This window comes from Ranitomeya variabilis, chromosome 6, assembly GCF_051348905.1.
Source record: "Ranitomeya variabilis isolate aRanVar5 chromosome 6, aRanVar5.hap1, whole genome shotgun sequence".
Taxonomy (NCBI): domain Eukaryota; kingdom Metazoa; phylum Chordata; class Amphibia; order Anura; family Dendrobatidae; genus Ranitomeya; species Ranitomeya variabilis.
In genome coordinates this window covers 241,872,605-241,893,662 of record NC_135237.1, presented here as the reverse complement: position 1 = coordinate 241,893,662, position 21,058 = coordinate 241,872,605, and the positions used below count along the sequence as shown (strand labels likewise).

At 43.7% G+C, this 21,058-nt stretch overlaps 1 protein-coding gene across 2 annotated transcripts in view; it reads left to right on the top strand.

The window, feature by feature from the left end:
- Nucleotides 1–21,058, top strand: part of SDHA (succinate dehydrogenase complex flavoprotein subunit A) — a 207,780-nt gene that overhangs the window by 50,520 nt on the left and 136,202 nt on the right. For both annotated transcript variants that reach the window (XM_077269529.1, XM_077269531.1), the window contains exons 8-13: nucleotides 2–170; nucleotides 6,838–7,033; nucleotides 8,033–8,204; nucleotides 8,458–8,576; nucleotides 15,695–15,806; nucleotides 17,757–17,887. In XM_077269529.1, coding sequence (XP_077125644.1) covers nucleotides 2–170; nucleotides 6,838–7,033; nucleotides 8,033–8,204; nucleotides 8,458–8,576; nucleotides 15,695–15,806; nucleotides 17,757–17,887 — 899 coding nt within the window. The remainder of the gene's footprint in view (nucleotide 1; nucleotides 171–6,837; nucleotides 7,034–8,032; nucleotides 8,205–8,457; nucleotides 8,577–15,694; nucleotides 15,807–17,756; nucleotides 17,888–21,058) is intronic.

The window sequence follows — 21,058 nt, the reverse complement described above, 5'->3', positions numbered from 1 at the left end:
GGTATTTATGGAGCTGGTTGTTTGATTACTGAAGGATGCCGTGGGGAGGGAGGAATTCTTATTAACAGTGAAGGTGAAAGATTCATGGAAAGATATGCACCTGTAGCTAAAGATCTCGCATCTCGTGATGTAGTATCCCGATCCATGACCATTGAGATTCGTGAGGGAAGGTTGGTCTCACTTCTGATTCCAGAATCTATTTAAGTAAAAAATAAGCAGCATTCATTTTGCTTAAATTCTTTTACAAATAGGTACAAATAGATGATCTTAAGTAACTTAAAAATAAAGAGAGAAAGCCTTGAGTATGCCGCCAGGTGGAGTCAATTTGCTGGTTATGAGCAAAGCTTTTATCTCAGATATGTTAAAGAGGACCTGTCATGTCGCCAAGTCAAATTTCACCATCCCAATATGCAGTAGGTGTAAGAATAATATTAGCAAATACCTTAAATTAAAAATGTAGTACAATTTTTCTGATTTTATTGATATGTGTTTCCTCATGTGCAGGCATTGCAGGACCTTAGGTATCCATGTTGACAACCACTGATATAGCGACAGTAAGTTAGCTAGTTGCTAGTGGTTGTAACCATGGATCCCCAAATCCTTCAATGCCTGCACATGAGGAGAGAGACATGGCGAATCAGAAATACCATACTCCATTTTATTGGAATGGAGGTCAAGCATGCAAATATCTGCTCTGTTTATTCTTAACGGGAATTCCGAAGAATAGCTAAATGCTGCACTCAACTACTTCTGGATGTGCCATTGAGAATGAATGGACTGGAATAGTGCATGCACAACTTTCACTCCAGACTAGACTCTTCAGAACCCTATTCTGTGGATTGATTGTGGTGTAAAGTCTATCTTATAATATTCAGATTTCATTGCTTTGAAAGCGTGATTTACTTGAACCTCTATTTGCTTATCTACATATCTTAAAAAGAATAAATTACTGCCAGCAATCTGTCTTCCATTTGTCATATAGGCTGAAGAGCTAGTTAACACATGCGAGTATGCCCATATGTAGCAAACTACAACTCTGCTTCTTGAACTTGTAGTATGTCCAGTATTTGGATTAAAAAGCTAAAGGGGATATCAAGGACTTTGTTTGAAAAACAAAACAAAAACTGCTTAGTTGCTTCCTACCTGCCTGTTGTGCCCAGCTCTGTTCTTTGCTGGCACTGAGCAGTCACAGACCGTTCATGCCAGTGATTGAGCTGCCTCTGATGACTGTACATTGACAGAATGGCTGATTTTTGGCCCTGCTCTGTTATCAAGGCTGGACGTCAGCAGAGGCAGCTGAATCGCAGGCAATAGTGGTCTCTAACTGCTGCTAACAGGCACAACAGGCTGGAAGGGGGAAATGCTTGCCTGTTAGCGCTTAGGCACATTTATTACTTTTTTATTATACAGAGTCATGAATATCCGCTTTAATGACATGAAAAATTGTGACAGTTTATCTCTGGCTGGAGCCTAATACTATTAAGTGACCTCTTCTGTGCTGACCAGAGTACCCACAAGACTGTGGCAAGAGTATATAAAACTCTGCAATGTCTGCAATCAAAAATCTCTCCTGATAGAGGGGGCACCCAGCCTCTGAGACCATCTGTTCCCAGCTAATTAAATTAAGTTTTTTTTCAACAGTTATTCAATTTATGCATACCGTAAAACCGTACCCATGAAAACCGCAGTTCATGATACCAAAAAATAAGCCACCTTTTCTTTACTTCGATAGCATAATAAAAGTCAAAGCTTTTGGATAGTTACATAGTTATTAAGGTTGAAGGAAGACTTTAAGTCCATCTAGTTCAACCCATAGCCTAACCTAACATGCCCTAACATGTTGATCCAGGGGAAGGCAAAAAAAACCCATGTGGTAAGAGTAAGCTCCACCATGGGGAAAAAAATTCCTTCCCGACCCCACATACGGCAATCAGACTAGTTCCCTGGATCAACGCCCTATCAAGGAATCTAGTGTATATACCCTGTAACATTATACTTTTCCAGAAAGGCATCCAGTCCCCTCTTAAATTTAAGTAATGAATCACTCATTACAAAATTATACGGCAGAGAGTTCCATAGTTTCACTGCTCTTACAGTAAAGAACCCGCGTCTGTTATTATGCTTAAACCTTTTTTCTTCCAGACGTAGAAGATGCCCCCTTGTCCCTGTCACCGGTCTATGATTAAAAAGATCATCAGAAAGGTCTTTGTACTGTCCCCTCATATATTTATACATTAACATAAGATCACCCCTTAGCCTTCGTTTTTCCAAACTAAATAGCCCCAAGTGTAATAACCTATCTTGGTATTGCAGACCCCCCAGTCCTCTAATAACCTTGGTCGCTCTTCTCTGCACCCGCTCTAGTTCAGCTATGTCTTTCTTATACACCGGAGACCAGAACTGTGCACAGTATTCTAAGTGTGGTCGCACTAAGTGACTTGTATAGAGGTAAAATTATGTTCTCCTCATGAGCATCTATGCCTCTTTTAATACATCCCATTATTTTATTTGCCTTTGTAGCAGCTGCCTGACACTGGCCACTGAATATGAGTTTGTCATCCACCCATAAACCCAGGTCCTTTTCATTGACAGTTTTACCCAGAGTTTTAGAATTAAGCACAAAGTTATTCATCTTATTACTCCTACCCAAGTGCATGACCTTACATTTATCCCCATTAAAGCTCATTTGCCATTTATCAGCCCAAGCTTCTAGTTTACATAAATCATCCTGTAATACAAAATTGTCCTCCTCTGTATTGATTACCCTGCAGAGTTTAGTGTCATCTGCAAATATTGAAATTCTACTCTGAATGCCCCCTACAAGGTCATTAATAAATATGTTAAAAAGAAGAGGGCCCAATACTGACCCCTGTGGTACCCCACTACTAACCGCGACCCAGTCCGAGTGTGCTCCATTAATAACCACCCTTTGTTTCCTATCCCTGAGCCAGCTCTCAACCCACTTGCACATATTTTCCCCTATCCCCATTATTCTCATTTTATGTATCAACCTTTTGTGTGGCACCGTATCAAATGCTTTTGAAAAGTCCATATACACTACATCCACTGGGCTCCCTTGGTCCAGTCCGGAACTTAGCTCTTCATAGAAGCTGATCAAATTAGTCTGACATGAACGGTCCCTAGTAAACCCGTGCTGATACTGGGTCATGAGGTTATTCCTCTTCAGATACTCCAGTATAGCATCCCTTAGAATGCCCTCTAGGATTTTACCCACAGTAGAGGTTAAGCTTACTGGCCTATAATTTCCGAGTTCAGTTTTTGTCCCCTTTTTAAATATTGGCACCACATTTGCTATACGCCAGTCCTGTGGTACAGACCCTGTTATTATGGACTCTTTAAAGATTAAAAATAACGGTCTATCAATGACTGTACTTAGTTCCTGCAGTACTCGGGGGTGTATCCCATCCGGGCCTGGAGATTTGTCAATTTTTGTGATTTTTAGACGCCGCCGTACTTCCTGCTGGGTTAAGCAGGTAACATTTAATTGGGAATTTTTATCACTAGTCATATTGGCTGCCATGGGATTTTCTTTTGTAAATACTGATGAAAAAAAGTCATTTAGCATATTGGCTTTTCCTCGTCCTCATCCACCATTTCACCCAGACTATTTTTAAGGGGGCCAACACTATCATTTTTTAGTTTCTTACTATTTATGTAGTTAAAGAATATTTTGGGGTTATTATTGCTCTCTCTGGCAATGAGTCTCTCTGTCTCAATCTTTGCTACCTTGATTTGCTTTTTACAGAATTTATTAAATTTTCTATATTTATTTAATGCCTCATCACTACCTACTTCCTTTAATTCTCTAAATGCTTTCTTTTTGTCACTTATTGCGCCCCTTACAGCTCTATTTAGCCATATTGGTTTCCTCCTATTTCTAGTATGTTTATTCCCATACGGTATATACTGTGCACAGGTCCTATCCAGGATGCTAATAAACGTCTCCCATTTTCTTTGTGTACTTTTATGTCTCAGGATATAGTCCCAGTTAATTGCACCAAGATCCTCTCTCATCCGTTGGAAATTTGCCCTCTTGAAGTTTAGTGTCCTTGTCACCCCTCTACTACACATCTTATTAAAGGAGACCTGAAAACTTATTATTTTGTGATCACTATTCCCCAAGTGACCCCCAACCCTTATATTTGATATACGGTCTGGCCTGTTGGTTAATATTAGGTCTAGCAGTGCCCCCCTCCTTGTTGGGTCTTGAACCAGTTGTGAAAGGTAATTGTCTCTCATAGTTGTCAAAAACCGATTACCTTTACTGGAACTGCAGGTTTCTGTTCCCCAATCTATTTCAGGGTAGTTGAAGTCCCCCATAATAATGACTTCTCCTTGAGTCACAGCTTCATCTATTTGCTTTACGAGGATATTCTCCATTGCTTCCATTATTTTTGGAGATTTATAACAAACCCCTATCAGTAATTTATTATTTTTTCCCCCTCCCCTTATCTCCACCCACAGGGACTCTACATTTTCATTATATTCACCTATATTATCACGCAGGATGGGTTTTAAGGTGGATTTTACATACAGATACACCCCTCCCCCTCGCTTATCTGTACGGTCATTTCTGAAAAGGCTATAGCCCTGCAAGTTAACAGTCCAGTCATGGCTCTCATCCAGCCATGTTTCAGATATCCCCACCATGCCATAATTATGTTCCAACAACATTAGTTCTAATTCGTCCATTTTGTTGGCGAGGCTTCTGGCATTAGTATACAAGCACTTGATGTTCCTCTCTGTACCTCTATTCTTTCTTAAATTATTAGCTGTTCTAACCCCACCCCCCATGCCACCGCCACCCCCAACTTCCTTATTTGTGCCCAGGTCTCTATCTGCACTATCTTCCCCTCCTATAAAATGAATACCCTCCCCCCCAATCCCTAGTTTAAACACTCCTCCAACCTTCTAGCCATTTTCTCCCCCAGCACAGCTGCACCTTCCCCATTGAGGTGCAGCCCGTCCCTAGCGTAGAGCTTGTAGCCAACTGAGAAGTCGGCCCAGTTCTGCAGGAACCCAAACCCCTCCTTCCTACACCAATTCTTATTAACCTCCCTAATCTCCCGTTGCCTCTCTGGCGTGGCACGTGGTACAGGCAGTATTTCGGAAAATACCACGTTGGAGGTCCTTGCTTTCAGCTTGCAGCCTAATTCCCTGAAATCATCTTTAAGGACCTTCCACCTACCTCTAACTTTGTCATTTGTGCCAATGTGCACCATGACCGCTGGGTCCTCACCAGCCCCTCCCAGTAATCTGTCCACCCGATCAGCGATGTGTCGGACTCGAGCGCCAGGTAGGCAGCACACCGTTTGACGATCCCTGTCTTTGTGACAGATTGCCCTATCTGTTCTCCTAATAATTGAGTCCCCCACTACCAGCACCTGTCTGGCCTGCCCTGCTCTCCTATTTCCCTCCTTACTGGAGCAGTCACTCCTCCGGCTTTCAGAGGACATGCCTGGCTGCAGCAGTGCTACCCCTGTACTGGCACCCCCCTCATCTGCCAACTTAGCGAACTTATTTGGGTGTGCCAGATCAGGACTAGCCTCCCTGGCACTCTTCCCTCTACCCCGCCTTCTATCTGTCACCCAGCTAACTGCCTTACTGTCCTGCAGCTCCATCCTACCATCCCCCTCCTCATCTATCCCATTGAGCGTCTGCTCTGTGAGCAGAAGACTCCTCTCCATATTGTCTATGGATCTCAGTGTTGCCAGCTGCACATTTAGATCCAGAATCTGGGTTTCCAAATGCACAACGTGCTCACATCTCGCACAGCAGTATGCACCCTCGACCGGCTGATCAAGGACTGCATACATGAGGCAAGATGTGCACTGGATGGCATTAACAATAGTGGAGCACATTTCCTAATGGGGATTGCACCACAGAAACGTTATATAAAAAATAAATACAAAGTATTAATTAAAAACAGACAGCAATTCCTCCCTTGGAAACTCCCTGATTCCAAAGTCACTGAATCACAAGTCACACTTACCGCCGTTCACACTTACGCTCAGGTCACACTCAGCTCGCTCACACTCAGCTCGCTCACACTCGCTATGCTGAAGATTTATAGATTTTTTTTATTTTTTTTCTCTCTCTCTATTTCCCTTCAACAACAAGCCACCTTGCTGTTCAAATGCACTTTCAAAAAGCATAATAATAATGAAATAAAATGCTTACATTGAAGGCATACAAATTCAAAAAAGAAGGCGGCACTCCACATCCTTGAGCCTTTCTCAAGCCTTGAGAAAGGCTCATTCAGAGCCGAAACGTCTCCCAGATAAGTGGATTGAATAAATCCTGCACATATTTCTTCAAGGATGTGGAGTGCTGCCTTCTTTTTTGAATTTGTATGCATTTGGGACAATCATTGGACAGGTTGCCTGGGGGCCTTGCACCCGAAGATAAGTAGTTGTGCTGTTCATATTTTTTACTACTACATTCAAGGCATGCAATCACCTGCTTCTTAAATGGATTTTTTTTAGTTTTGGAAAACATATGTATAATCACACTGTGCCTTACTCGCCCTTCCTGAGTCTTAACTGCTGCTCCCAGTGCCTGTTATTGTCAGCAGCGCTGACATCATGACGACAGTACATTACCGGATGATTGTGCATAATGGGCAGTGCCCAAGTTTACAGAATGAGCTGGTCTCACATATTGGCTGCAGCATTGGACAGGGGGAGACAACAGGAATCTCTTTTATGGGGTTAAATGCAAGCAAATATGATTTTTCAGGTTTTGCTATAGGATCATTTTGATTCCAGTCTATTTTATACATCTTTTTTCTGCATCAAATCTTCACTTTCTTTACAGAGGCTGTGGGCCAGATAAAGATCATGTCTACTTACAACTTCACCATCTTCCACCTCAGCAGTTGGCTACTCGTCTCCCAGGTATCTCCGAGACTGCAATGATCTTTGCAGGTGTTGATGTCACGAAGGAGCCTATACCTGTCCTGCCCACAGTCCATTATAACATGGGAGGCATCCCAACTAACTTCAAAGGACAAGTAAGCTCGCTGAAAGAGGTCTACTTTATCTTATTAAAGGGAACCTGTCACCCCCCCCAGGGCGTTTTTAACTAAAAGAGCCAACTTGTGCAGCAGTAATGCTGCATTCTGACAAGGTGGCTCTTTTAGTTATTGGTGCTGTAACTGCCGAATTAATCAGTTTTGTAACTTGTCCTAAATACCTTTTCTTCAGTCAAGGAGGCAGGCTTTTCCCCCCTGCTGCAGACGCCACACAGCCGTCACTCAAGTCTTCTTGGCGCCGGGCGCCGCCTCCTCAGCGCTGTTTTGAAATCAGCCGGCGCCTGTGCTCTTTTCTCCTTCCTTGGGCAGGCGCAGTGAGCGCTGCCCATCTGTCCTCATATGCAGTCTAGCTGACTGCGCCTGTGCGGACGCCTTGCCTGTGAATCCCAGCCCCGCAGTGTCTTCTGATTTATTCACATTGCGGGGCTGGGATTCACAGGCAGGGCGGCCGCACAGGCGCAGTCAGCTAGACTGCATATGAGGACAGATGGGCAGCGCTCACTGTGCCTGCCCAAGGCAGGAGAAAAAAGCGCAGGCGCCAGCTCATTTCAAAATAGCGCAGGCGCCAGCTCATTTCAAAATAGCGGTGAGGAGGCGGCGCCCAGCGCCAAGAAGATTTGAGTGACGGCTGTGTGGTGTCTGCAGCAGGGGGGGAAACGCCTGCCTCTTTGACTGAAGAAAAGGTATTTAGGACAAATTACAAAACTGATTATTTCGGCAGTTACAGCACCCAGAACTAAAAGAGCCACCTTGTCAGAATGCAGCATTACTGCTGCTCAAGGTGGCTCTTTTAGTTAAAAACACCAGGTTCCCTTTAAGTTGTAAGACACAGTAATGGTCCTCACTGTTCTGAACTGAGATATAGCAGATTTTAAAGTGTATATTGTGCAAATCAAAGGTAGATTGCAGTACCTAATGTTAAAGACTTGTATTTCGAATTAATATGAAAGTCACATTTCTGCTTTTTTCTCCTTGCAGGTTATTATTCATGAGAACGGTAAAGACAAAGTGGTTCCTGGACTGTACGCTTGTGGTGAGGCAGCTTCAGCCTCTGTACATGGCGCCAACCGACTTGGTGCAAACTCCCTCCTAGATTTGGTGGTGTTTGGTCGTGCCTGTGCTCTTAGCATAGCAGAGTCCTGCAAGCCTGGTATGCCTTTGTTTTTTTAGTGACTAATGCATTTTTTGTATTAATAAATTACTTAACTGTATACAAAATTTCTTTTATCCAGTTGACGTGGGAGAAGTCAAGTAAACCCTCTTAACATCTAGAACATTTGTTAATAATTCATGCCTCACTATATAGTACATAATGGCATAAATTCATTTTTCAACTGGGTTGACTAATGCAATATTTTGGCCACCATAAAACCACTTTTAAATATAGTGTTCGTGTTTTCTAGGAGAAAAGCTGCCTTCAATCAAAGCTAATGCTGGAGAAGAGTCTGTGGCAAATCTGGATAGATTACGGTTTGCCAATGGAAGCACAAGAACTTCAGAGTTGAGAATCAACATGCAAAAGGTATTACTGATCACTGGTGATTCATTCATTCATGCTTCTAATTGTATGTTCTCTCTTTACACTTTATTCTTTTATGGACGGGCTTGTTCGAGGGTAAAAGCTTCAGTTCCTTAAACTGCATTTCTTAGATGAATTAGTAGATGGCATACAAGAAATAAACAAGAATGGGGTTAGCATGTTTAGACAAAATATGTACATGAAATGGTGGTTAGAGAGTCTCGATTTAGGGAATTGTGCTCCATTGTAAGCATAAGCAAGTTTCAGATGTCCTTACTCCTTGGCTGGAAATGCCAGGCAAGGCATGGAAGAGCATTTTAGCCAGTACAATCAGGGGCGTAACTATAGTGGGTCCTGGGGTTGCAGTCGCACATGGGCCCTGGAGTTGAGGGTGCCCAAAAGGTTCCTTTGGCTCATACAAGAAAACCAATACTATTTAAGGACCAGGAAAAGCCCTTCTGGAGATTTTGCATTGGCTTCCACATGCTGTAAGTTTTGCCACTGAAAAAGATAGTGAATGAATAGAGCTGGGTGAACCCGAACAGTAAAGTTCGTGGTCCATTCCGTACCCACTGTTCGTGCACGGACCCCGAACATGGGCTTTACCAGGAAGTCTGTGTTACTCTTCGAGTTCGGCAACCTGTACACCGGGTGTTTCTGTCATGTGTATGACAACGCAGCAAACACTGCCTATGATTGGTAGTAAAATCATTACCACCGGTCAGAGAACCGTGGTTCCCACACTGTCAAATGACAGCGTGAGCCCGCAGCTGTGATTGGAGTCTCTGTTATTAGCCACAGCAGGCATAGGCTGATGGGAGTAGTAGTCTCATCAGCCAACGCCAGTGACCGAAGGTAAACTTTTTACCTCCAGTCACAGCTGTGGGCTCACCCTGCCATTTGACAGCGTGGGAACCCGCGGCTCTTTGACCAGCAGTTATAATTTCATTGCTGCAGTGTCATGCACAACAATGCCACATACAGACTATTATCGCTTATCTTTTTGTGCACTAATGCCAAACAGCCAACACTGGATTGAAAGTGGTTGTTTCATCGGTATTTTTTGCACCTGTGTTTTTGCCATCATTTATCGGGTCCGCTGCACCCTGATAGTGCATTTGTTTGGAGGCTTCAGCAGGTAATCATCTCTGCTTTTTTTCTCTGTGATTTTTTCAATTTTTTGGAGGATTTTTAAGTCCTCTTTTTTTGTCTGTGAGCTTTTAGTGTCATGCACATGACAGCGTGGCAAACACTGGATATTCGGCCCCCCATTCAAGTGAATTTGGGTACTGTTTGGGTACTGTTCTAGTACTCGAACCAAACTGTTTACATTTTTTTTAACTGTTCGGCCGAACCCACCACATTAACCCCTTCCCGACATGCGCCGTACTAGTACTGCGCTGCCGGCACTGCATTACTGACAGCCGCAGTACTAGTACGGCGCCCCGATCACCGCGGTCTCGCGCTGAGCGCCGCGGTGATCGGGTGCGGGTGTCAGCTGTATATGACAGCTGACACCCCGCAGCAATGCCCACGATCGGCGCTATCGCCGATCGCGGGCATTTAACCCCTCTGATGCCGCTGTCAATAGTGACAGCGGCATAGAGGGGGATCGCGCAGGGACGGGGGCTCCCTGCGCTCTCCCACCGGAGCAAAGCGATGAGATCGCGCTGCTCCGGTGACCTGGAAGGAGTCCCCGGATCCAAGATGGCCGCGGGACTCCTTCCGGGTCATGAGATGACCCTGCTTGCCGGCGTCTGCTGAGAATTCCTCATAGCAGGCGCCTGCAAGCCTCTGCAATGTGCCTGTCAGATCGATGATCTGACAGAGTGCTGTGCACACTGTCAGATCACCGATCTGTGATGTCCCCTCCTTGGACAAAGTAAAAAAAAAAATTTTCCACATGTGTAAAAAAAAAAAAAAATTCCTAAATAAAGAAAAAAAAAAAAAAAAATTCCCATAAATACATTTCTTTATCTAAATAAAAAAAAATCACACAATAAAAGTACACATATTTAGTATCGCCGCGTCCGTAACGATCCCACCTATAAAACGATATCACTAGTTAACCCCTTCAGTGAACACCGTAAAAAAAAAATAAAAAAAACGAGGCAAAAAACAACGCTTTATTCTCATACCGCCAAACAAAAAGTGGAATAACACGCGATCAAAAGGACGGATATAAATAAGCATGGTACCGCTGAAAACGTCATCTTGTCCCGCAAAAAAAAAGCCGCCATACAGCATCATCAGCAGAAAAATAAAAAAGTTATAGCTCTCAGAATAAAGCGATGCAAAAACAATAATTTTTTTATATAAAATAGTTTTTATTGTGTAAAAGCGCCAAAACATAAAAAAATTACATAAATGAGGTATCGCTGTAATCGTACTGACCCGAAGAATAAAACTGCTTTATCCTTTTTACCAAACGCGGAACGGTTTAAACACCTCCCCTAAAAGAATTTCAGGAATTGCTGATTTTTGTTCATTCCGCCTCCCAAAAATCGGAATAAAAAGCGATCAAAAAATGTCATGTACCCGAAAATGGTACCAATAAAAACGTCAACTCGTCCCGCAAAAAACAAGATTTCACATGACTCTGTGGACCAAAATATGGAAAAATTATAGCTCTCAAAATGTGGTGATTCAAAAACTATTTTTTGCAATAAAAAGCGTCTTTTAGTGTGTGATGGCTGCCAACCATAAAAATCCGCTAAAAAACGCTATAAAAGTAAATCAAATCCCCCTTCATCACCCCCTTAGTTAGGGAAAAATAATACAATTTTAAAAAATATATTTATTTCCATTTTCCCGTTAGGCTACTTTCACACTAGCGTCGGTACGGGGCCGTCGCGTTGCGTCGGCCCGACATACCGACGCATACTGTGCAAGCGCCGCACAACGGGGGCAGCGGATGCTGCTTTTCCACGCATCCGCTGCCCCATTGTGAGGTGCGGGGAGGTGGGGGCGGAGTTCCAGCCGCGCATGCGCGGTCGGAAATGGTGGACCGTCAGCACAAAAAAAGTTACATGTAACGTTTTTTGCTGCTGGCGGTCCGCCACAACACGACGCAACCGTCGCACGACGCTTGCGACGTGTGTCAATATGTCGCTAATGTTAGTCTATGGGGAAAAAACGCATCCTGCAGATGACTTTGCAGGATGCGTTTTTTCGCCAAAACGACGCATTGCGACGTATGCAAAAAAACGCTAGTGTGAAAGTAGCGCTAGGGTTAGGGCTAGGGTTGGGGTTGGGGTTAGGGCTAGGGTTAGGGCTGGGGTTAGGGTTGAGGTTAGGGTTGAGGTTAGAATTGGGGAGTTTTCACTGTTTAGGCACATCAGGGGCTCTCCAAACGCGACATGGCGTCCGATCTCAACGCGTTTGTTTGCGTTAAAAACACATGCGTTTTTATAGAAAAAAACCAGAACACACACTGAAAAGTCACCCACCACCATCAAGGTGATAAAGGGATCCAAACCCTAACCCTACCCCTAAACTCACCCCTAACCGTTTAATGAACATTTTCTGACAGTCATAGTGCCACGTATTTCAGTGCCACGATATTTCAGTGCCACGATATTTCAGTGCCACGTATTTCAGTGCCACGATATTTCAGTGCCACGTCTTTCAGTGCCACGTCTTTCAGTGCCACGATATTTCAGTGCCACGTATTTAAGTGCCACGATATTTCAGTGAAATACGTGGCACTGAAATATCGTGGCATTTACGTGAAATACGTGGCACTTATATACACGTGGCACTTATATACACGTGGCACTTATATACACGTGGCACTTATATACACGTGGCACTTATATACACGTGGCACTTATATACACGTGGCACTTATATACACGTGGCACTTATATACACGTGGCACTTATATACACGTGGCACTTATATACACGTGGCACTTATATACACGTGGCACTTATATACACGTGGCACTTATATACACGTGGCACTTATATACACGTGGCACTTATATACACGTGGCACTTATATACACGTGGCACTTATATACACGTGGCACTTAAACACGTGGCCACTGAAATATCGTGGCACTTATATACGTATATACGTATATAAACGTATTTCAGTGCCACGTATTTCAGTGCCACGTATTTCAGGTTAGGGTTAGGGGTAGGGTTAGGGTTTTTTGTTTTTTTCTCGTTTTCTTGTTTTTCTATAAAAACGCATGCGTCTAAAAAACGCATGCGTTTTACCGCGTTTACATGCGTTTTTTCACACATGCGTTTTTAAAAAAAACGCATGCAGATAAAAACGCAAGTGTGAAACCAGCCTTACCCTTGGGAAAATAAAAACGTGGGGGCTAAAATATAATTTTCGTGGAAAAAAAAATATTTTTTATTTTCACGGCTCTGCGTGATAAACTGTAGTGAAACACTTGTTGGTTCAAAGTTCTCACAACACATCTAGATAAGTTCCGTGGGGGGTCTAGTTTCCAATATGGGGTCACTTGTAGGGGGTTTCTACTGTTTAGGTACATCAGGGGCTCTGCAAATGCAACATGACACCTGCAGACCAATCCATCTAAGTCTGCATTTCAAACGGCGCTCCTTCCCTTCCGAGCTCTGCCGTGCGCCCAAACAGTGGTTCCCCCCAATGTATGGGGTATCAGCGTACTCAGGACAAATTGGACAATAACTTTTGTGGTCCAATTTCTCCTGTTACCCTTGGGGAAAAAAATTGCGGGCTAAAACATCATTTAGTGGAAAGAAAAAATGATTTTTTAATTTTCATAGCGCTACATTCTAAACTTTAGTGAAACAATTGGGGGTTAAAAGTGCTCACCACACATCTAGATAAGTTCCTTAGGGGGTCTTCTTTCCAAAATGGTGTCACTTGTGGGGGTTTCCACTGTTTAGGCATATCAGGGGCTCTCCAAACACGACATGGGTTCCGATCTCAATTCCAGCCAATTTTGCATTGAAAAGTCAAATGGCGCTCCTTCCCTTCCGAGCTCTGCCATGCGCCCAAACAGTGGTTTATCCCCATATATGAAGTATCAGCGTACTCAGGACAAATTGCACAACAACTTTTGGGGTCCAATTTATCCTGCTACCCTTGGGAAAATAAATAATTTGGGGCAAAAAGATCATTTTTTTACGGCTCTACATTATAAACTTCTGTGAAGCACTTGGAGGTTCAAAGTGCTCACCACACATCTAGATTAGTTCCTTAGAGGTTCGCCTCCTGATGAAGGAACGAAACGCGCGTTGGGGCGCTTAGGGAAACCACGCTGCCAAGATCACCCTGCTATGTAAGTGTTTATCTTATTGTGATTAAGTTATCCCATGGTCATGGTGTCTACGATACTAGGGCGCCACCTGGGGTTTCCATTATGAAATAGCACAAAGCACTTTGTTCATATCAATGGTAGATCTAAGCAGCATTGATGTATTTTCCCACATTTATCAAGTAGTGTCATACACCATCATGCCGGTTGGTATTTGAGATTTATAACAATTGTAATTGTGACTACAGGTTTTTTGTAGCTTTGTTTAATAAAGATTATCTTTTAACATAGCACAGTATACTGTTTGTTCTTTTGTGGTTAGTTCCTTAGAGGGTCTACTTTCCAAAATGGTGTCACTTGTGGGGGTTTCCACTGTTTAGGCACGTCAGGGGCTCTCCAAACACGACATGGGTTCCGATCTCAATTCCAGCCAATTTTGCATTGAAAAGTCAAATGGCGCTCCTTCCCTTCCGAGCTCTGCCATGTGCCCAATCAATGGTTTACTCCAACATGTGGGGTATCGGCGTACTCAGGACAAATTGTACAACGACTTTTTTGGTCCAATTTCTCCTGTTACCCTTGGTAAAATAAAACAAATTATATCTGAAGTAAAAATTTTGTGAAAAAGAAAGTTAAATGTTCAATTTTTTTTAAACATTCCAAAAATTCCTGTGAAGCACCTGAAGGGTTAATAAACTTTTTGAATGTGGTTTTGAGTACCTTGAGGGGTGCAGTTTTTAGAATGGTGTCAGTTTTGGGCATTTTCTGTCATATAGACCCCTCAAAGTCACTTCAAGTGTGAGGTGGTCCGTAAAAAAAATGGTTTTGCAAATTTTGTTGCAAAAATGAGAAATCGCTTTTCAACTTTTAACCCTTATAACTCCCTAACATAAAAAAAAATTATGTTTTCAAAGTTGTGCTGATGTAAAGCAGACATGTGGGAAATGTTGTTTATTAACTATATTATGTGATATAACTCTCTAATTTAAGGGCATAAAAACGAAAAATTTTAAAATTGCGAAATTTTCATAATTTTCGACAAATTTCTGTTTTTTTCACAAATAAATGCAAGTCATATCGAAGAAGTTTTACCACTATCATAAAGTACAATATGTCACGAGAAAACAATCTCAGAATCACCAGGATCCGTTGAAGCGTTTCAGAGTTATGACCTCATAAAGTGACAGTGGTCAGAATTGTAAAAATTGGCCGTGTCAGTTAGGTGAAAACAGGCTTCGGGGTGAAGGGGTTAATATTATGACATGGATATGATGCAGTATCCATTAGGAACTCAAATATGAAAAAAAAAGTATTAATTTATAATGTCTCAAAATTGCATTGTGTTTTTGGACACACGGGTCCCTTTATCAAGTGGCAGAGACATGACGATTGATTTTACATAGCAGGTGAATAGTATAGAGGTTAGCACTGAACAGTACTAATGCAGTAAATGTAATATCTACAATAACCTTTTGCAATTAAAACTTCCAATGATCTAGTGGGAGCAACCCAGCTGACAACGGAGTGCTTAATATTAGCCTAGTTCAGTGCTCCGCAATCTCCAGTGCTCCCGTGAAGAGTGAATAGAGTGTTTGGACGCATGATTGATTACTATTGCAGTCACATGGGACACTGCATTGTCTTTGCGGACGCATCCCTGGTGATCGAAAAGTTATTACCTATCCCATGGATAGGGGATATCTTTCAAACTGGAGAATACCCCAATAACATACATATTTAATATACACAATTTAAAGTGTTTCAGTTCCTTTGACTGATCATTTATTTTTAATATAGTATCCTAGAGTTGTAGAGAGCTGAAGCATCGGTATTTAGAGCTCATAATAATTTTTGCCTTCAGACCATGCAGACTCATGCTGCTGTATTCCGAACCGGCTCTGTACTACAGGAAGGATGTGAAAAGCTGAGTACAGTCAACACTTCCATGGATGACATCAAAACCTATGACAGAGGTAATGCATCGTGGTGTTCTTTTTTGGGTATTTATTTTACATCAATTCAATGACAACATTTCAGTTTCTCCTGTAAGTCACTGACTTGGTAAAATGTACAACATAGACTTCAGCAGATTTTAGATCTTGGTCTTGTGCAGTGTTACCAAACTCCAGTCCTCATGGGCCCAATAGACCATGTTTTTACGATTCCGTTAGCAGTGCATACGTGTTGGAATTATCAAGGTATCCAAAATTGTCATCAGTTCTGTAAGCCAACATGTTATCTGAGCATGCTCGGGTGTTATCAGAGTATCTTGGGTGTGCTCATATAATGTGCTTGAGTCCCTGCGGCTGCATGATTCGCGCTGTAAGGGTATGTTTCCACGTTCAGGAAATGCTGCGTTTTTGACGCTGCGTTTTTCTGCTGCGTCAAAAACGCAGCGTCCAGATGTTACAGCATAGTGGATGGGATTTTATGAAATCCAGACTCCACTATGCGTTTAAAAACGCATGCGTTTTTGCCGCGAAAACGCATGCGTTGTGCGTTTTTTCAAAACGCTGCATGTTGCTACTATGAGCAAAACACGCAGGAACACCGCAGGTGACCTGCCAGTGACCTCAGGTGCAGTTTTGGTCAGGATTTTACTTGCATAAAATCCTGACCAAAGACTGATGCAATCCTGAACGTGGAGACATACCCTAAGGGTATGTTTCCACGTTCAGGAAACGCTGCGTTTTTGACGCTGCGTTTTTCTGCAGCGTCAAAAACGCAGCGTCCAGATGTTACAGCATAGTGGATGGGATTTTATGAAATCCAGACTCCACTATGCGTTAAAAAACGCATGCGTTTTTGCCGCGAAAACGCATGCGTGGTGCGTTTTTTCGAAACGCAGCATGTTGCTACTATGAGCAAAACACGCAGGTACACCGCAGGTGACCTGCCAGTGACCTCAGGTGCAGTTTTGGTCAGGATTTTACCTGCATAAAATCCTGACCAAAGCCTGAAGCAAAACTGAACGTGGAAACATACCCTTTAGACAACCTGAACACATGCAGGGATTGCCTGTTTGTTAGAATCATGCAACCTCGGGGATTCAAACATAATCTATGAGCATTCCCAAGATACTCTGATAACACCTGAGCATGATAACATGTTATTAGGGCACATTTGCTCGACACTATGTAGGACTCAAAAAGCAAACCTCCAAATACTTAGAAACTTATGGATGTACTAATGACCGGGAGCCAATGCTTGAACCATCCCACTCGAAATACAAATAGAAAGGGTGATTTCACCAGGGGTATTTTCATATATTAAAATCTGTGTCCTCAGAATTCCACCTGGATTTGCCGAGGGTTTAGATCAGATTTACACAATGGTTAGCTCTATTGTTATTTGTCCACGCATATTTTTTTTGCTGACTCACACTCATAGGATGTATTTTTCATGCCTGACACGTGTGGACATACCACGTAGCTACCCTATATGAAAATTGCTATCCACATTTTTTTTTTATTCTATAAGTGGGCTTTACCATCCTGAGACTCTAAAGTGTATCTTGTTAACCTCCTTTCTGAGGGCATTGACACATAAGCAAAACCTTGCGGCCATAAAGAAACAGTATTTACAATGAATCAAAGTGGAAAAAGATGCAGCACTCACCCATGAGCTGTGTGAACGAAGTCCTTTATTAAACCATAATTGGTCTGTGGACAAAGTTATTGGGACAAGCAGGTGCAGGAGGAATGTGGGGGAGGACGACGTCCGTTTCGCGTGAAAGACGCTTTTACGGGTCCATGTCAATGTTCAATTTGTAGTCCACAACCACCTGCATTGCCATGTGTTATTTTGACACCCCGTAAGAATGCATAAGTCACCCTCTATTCTTGTTGCTAACTAGCTGCTTATAATTTGCTTGCATGTGAGGATTACAGTAATATAATCACATTTTTAATGATCAATTTTAGGAATAGTTTGGAACACTGATTTGGTGGAGGCACTTGAATTACAAAACCTAATGCTTAATGCACTTCAGACTATCTATGGAGCTGAAGCTCGTAAAGAAAGTCGGGGTGCTCACGCCAGAGAGGACTATAAGGTGAGATGCTTCTGTGATACATGTAGACCCTTACCATGAGCTCTGCTTTCGTAAATCTTTCTGAGATGAAACAATCCTGACTTTCATATAATTCGTATTGACAATAGTTATACTGTCTGCATGACAAAAAATGACTAATTGTTGAGGTTTTTTTCTTTAATATTATTATATTATTACCATTATAGATAGATCATCACAAATGGTCTGATGTCTGTTGAAATTCCCCTGATACTGATCATTTTGGTCTTTAGCATCTTCTAAACCCCTTGAAGATGCAGCCATTTTTCCCTTTTTTCGTTTTGCTACCCTACTAACCCCACTTTGGAGTGCATTTTTTTATTTGCATGTTTACATGGTTGTGTGTTAACACCTCCCACCCTTCCCCTCCTTGCCCACCTACTTGGATGCCATTGATGCTATTGACTGCAACATTCAAAAGATTGCAGTATTTAAATCAGAATTGTCCAGCAGTTACAGATAGGTGCCAGCTGTATAATACAGCTCCCACCCATAGTGTATGACGCTGGATTTGCTCCTGATCTCGCACCATACAACGCTGGTGCACATCTGCCATGCCTGTCCTACAGATGAACTTAAGTGGTTATTAGTGCAGGTAACAAATGTCTAGTGAATGATCTACCGTAGTTTTAATAAAGGTAACTTCATTTTTTGAATCCCTATCGTTTCAAACCCAGCTTGTGTTCAGCTTTGCTGCATAGATAGGACTATGGGTCACCAGACTGCGGGATATTGCCCTGACATGTGTCCGCAGCATTAGGAGATGCGTGGTAATTCTCTGTTTGACATTTAGCACTGGCATTTTTTGGCTCTAATGAGTAAATACAGGGACTTACTACTACTATTGTTAGAACTCATGTCCTCCTCCCCTCCCATTAATGTGATAGTGGGTATTGTGGTGCACCTTTTCCTTTTATTCGAATATCTCTGTATATGATATTTCTATTGTTATACTATACTTTGTTCTTTTTAGTATATGAAATAAATGAATTATTTTATGGATAAAGTTGAGGTGTTATACTTCATTTTTCTTGTGGTTGGCTATATAATGGTAAGTATCTCAAGGTAAAATTCCATAGAGTTTTGTCAAGTTGACAGGACCAATTTATGAGTATGGTCTCGGGACCTGAGTTTTTGTTTCATGCAATAGTATTAAGTATACAAAACTAAAATTCACATGACAATATATAGCATAGAAAAACAATAATATAGTAGTCATAGAAACCATTATAGATACAGCAGTATGCATAACTAGGCAGCCAGCAAAGATTGCGGACTATTAGTCAGAGATGGAAAATTGTATAGTAAGGGGTTAAACCTTTTCAGAGTGAGAGACAGTGAGCAAAAAGAACTAGATGGGTATTTCCTGAAGGAACTACAGATAGTGCTTTGGAATGGTGCCCGGGCTGCCCCTGCAAGACTTTCACACTTGGGTGCCCCTCAGGCGCTGGTTTGGTAGTTGTAGCCCCTCAGGGTTGAGGCCACTCTGGGTCCGATTTGGTGGGCGGGGTCACTCGGTCCGATTTGGTGGGCGGGGTCACTCTGGGACCAATTTGGTGGGCGGGGCACCTCAGGGACCGATTTGGTGGGCGTGGTCACCTCAGGGACCGATTTGGTGGGCGTGGTCACTCAGGGTCCGATTTGGTGGGTGGGGCACCTCAGGGTCCGATTTGGTGGGTGGGGCCCCTCTGGGTCTGATTTGGTGGGCGGGGTCACTCTGGGTCCGATTTGGTGGGCTGGGCACCTCAGGGTCCGATTTGGTGGGCGGGTTCACTCTGGGTCCGATTTGGTGGGCGGGGTCACTCAGGGTCCAATTTGGTGGGCGGGGCACCTCAGGGTCCGATTTGGTGGGCGGGTCACTTTAAGAGCTGATATTATCTGGCAAAACCTGTGTCCTGGTGGGGTCATGTAGAGTTGGTAGGCGTTGGCATAGAAACTGGGTCTGACTGCGCATATCAATGAGCTAATCAGCCCAGGTGGCAGTTACATTTCAAATTGCCTCAGTAATCAGGCCAAATGGGAAAATTTCCCAATTGAAATACATTGAGACAATGCATTCCAATGAGGGGAAAAAAACGCAAATTGCACCCAAACTACAAATCCGATCTACACGAAAAATACTTAGCACACCTCTCGTGGATGCTGGCTTCGAAATGACGCCTCACTGGAGTCTGTGAGTGCAGCGGTTCAGGCCGCATTAATTGCGGAAAAAAACTGAATAACAATAATAATACTAGATGGGTATTTCCTGAAGGAACTACAGATAGTGCTTTGGAATGGTGCCCGGGCTGCCCCTGCAAGACTTTCACACTTGGGTGCCCCTCAGGCGCTGGTTTGGTAGTTGTAGCCCCTCAGGGTTGAGGCCACTCTGGGTCCGATTTGGTGGGCCGGGTCACTCTGGGTCCGATTTGGTGGCCCGGGTCACTCTGGGTCCGATTTGGTGGCCCGGGTCACTCTGGGTCCCATTTGGTGGGCCGGGTCACTCTGGGTCCCATTTGGTGGCCCGGGTCACTCTGGGTCCGATTTGGTGGGCCGGGTCACTCTGGGTCCGATTTGGTGGCCCGGGTCACTCTGGGTCCGATTTGGTGGCCCGGGTCACTCTGGGTCCGATTTGGTGGCCCGGGTCACTCTGGGTCCGTTTTGGTGGCCCGGGTCACTCTGGGTCCGATTTGGTGGCCCGGGGCACTCTGGGTCCGATTTGGTGGGCCGGTCCCTCTGGGTCCGATTTGGTGGGCCGGGTCACTCTGGGTCCGATTTGGTGGCCCGGGTCACTCTGGGTCCGATTTGGTGGCCCGGGTCACTCTGGGTCCGATTTGGTGGCCCGGGTCACTCTGGGTCCGATTTGGTGGCCCGGGTCACTCTGGGTCCGATTTGGTGGCCCGGGTCACTCTGGGTCCGATTTGGTGGCCCGGGTCACTCTGGGTCCGATTTGGTGGCCCGGGTCACTCTGGGTCCGATTTGGTGGCCCGGGTCACTCTGGGTCCGATTTGGTGGCCCGGGTCACTCTGGGTCCGATTTGGTGGGCCGGGTCACTCTGGGTCCGATTTGGTGGGCCGGGTCACTCTGGGTCCGATTTGGTGGGCCGGGTCACTCTGGGTCCGATTTGGTGGGCCGGGTCACTCTGACTGACAGCAGGATAAGGAAATGGCTGAT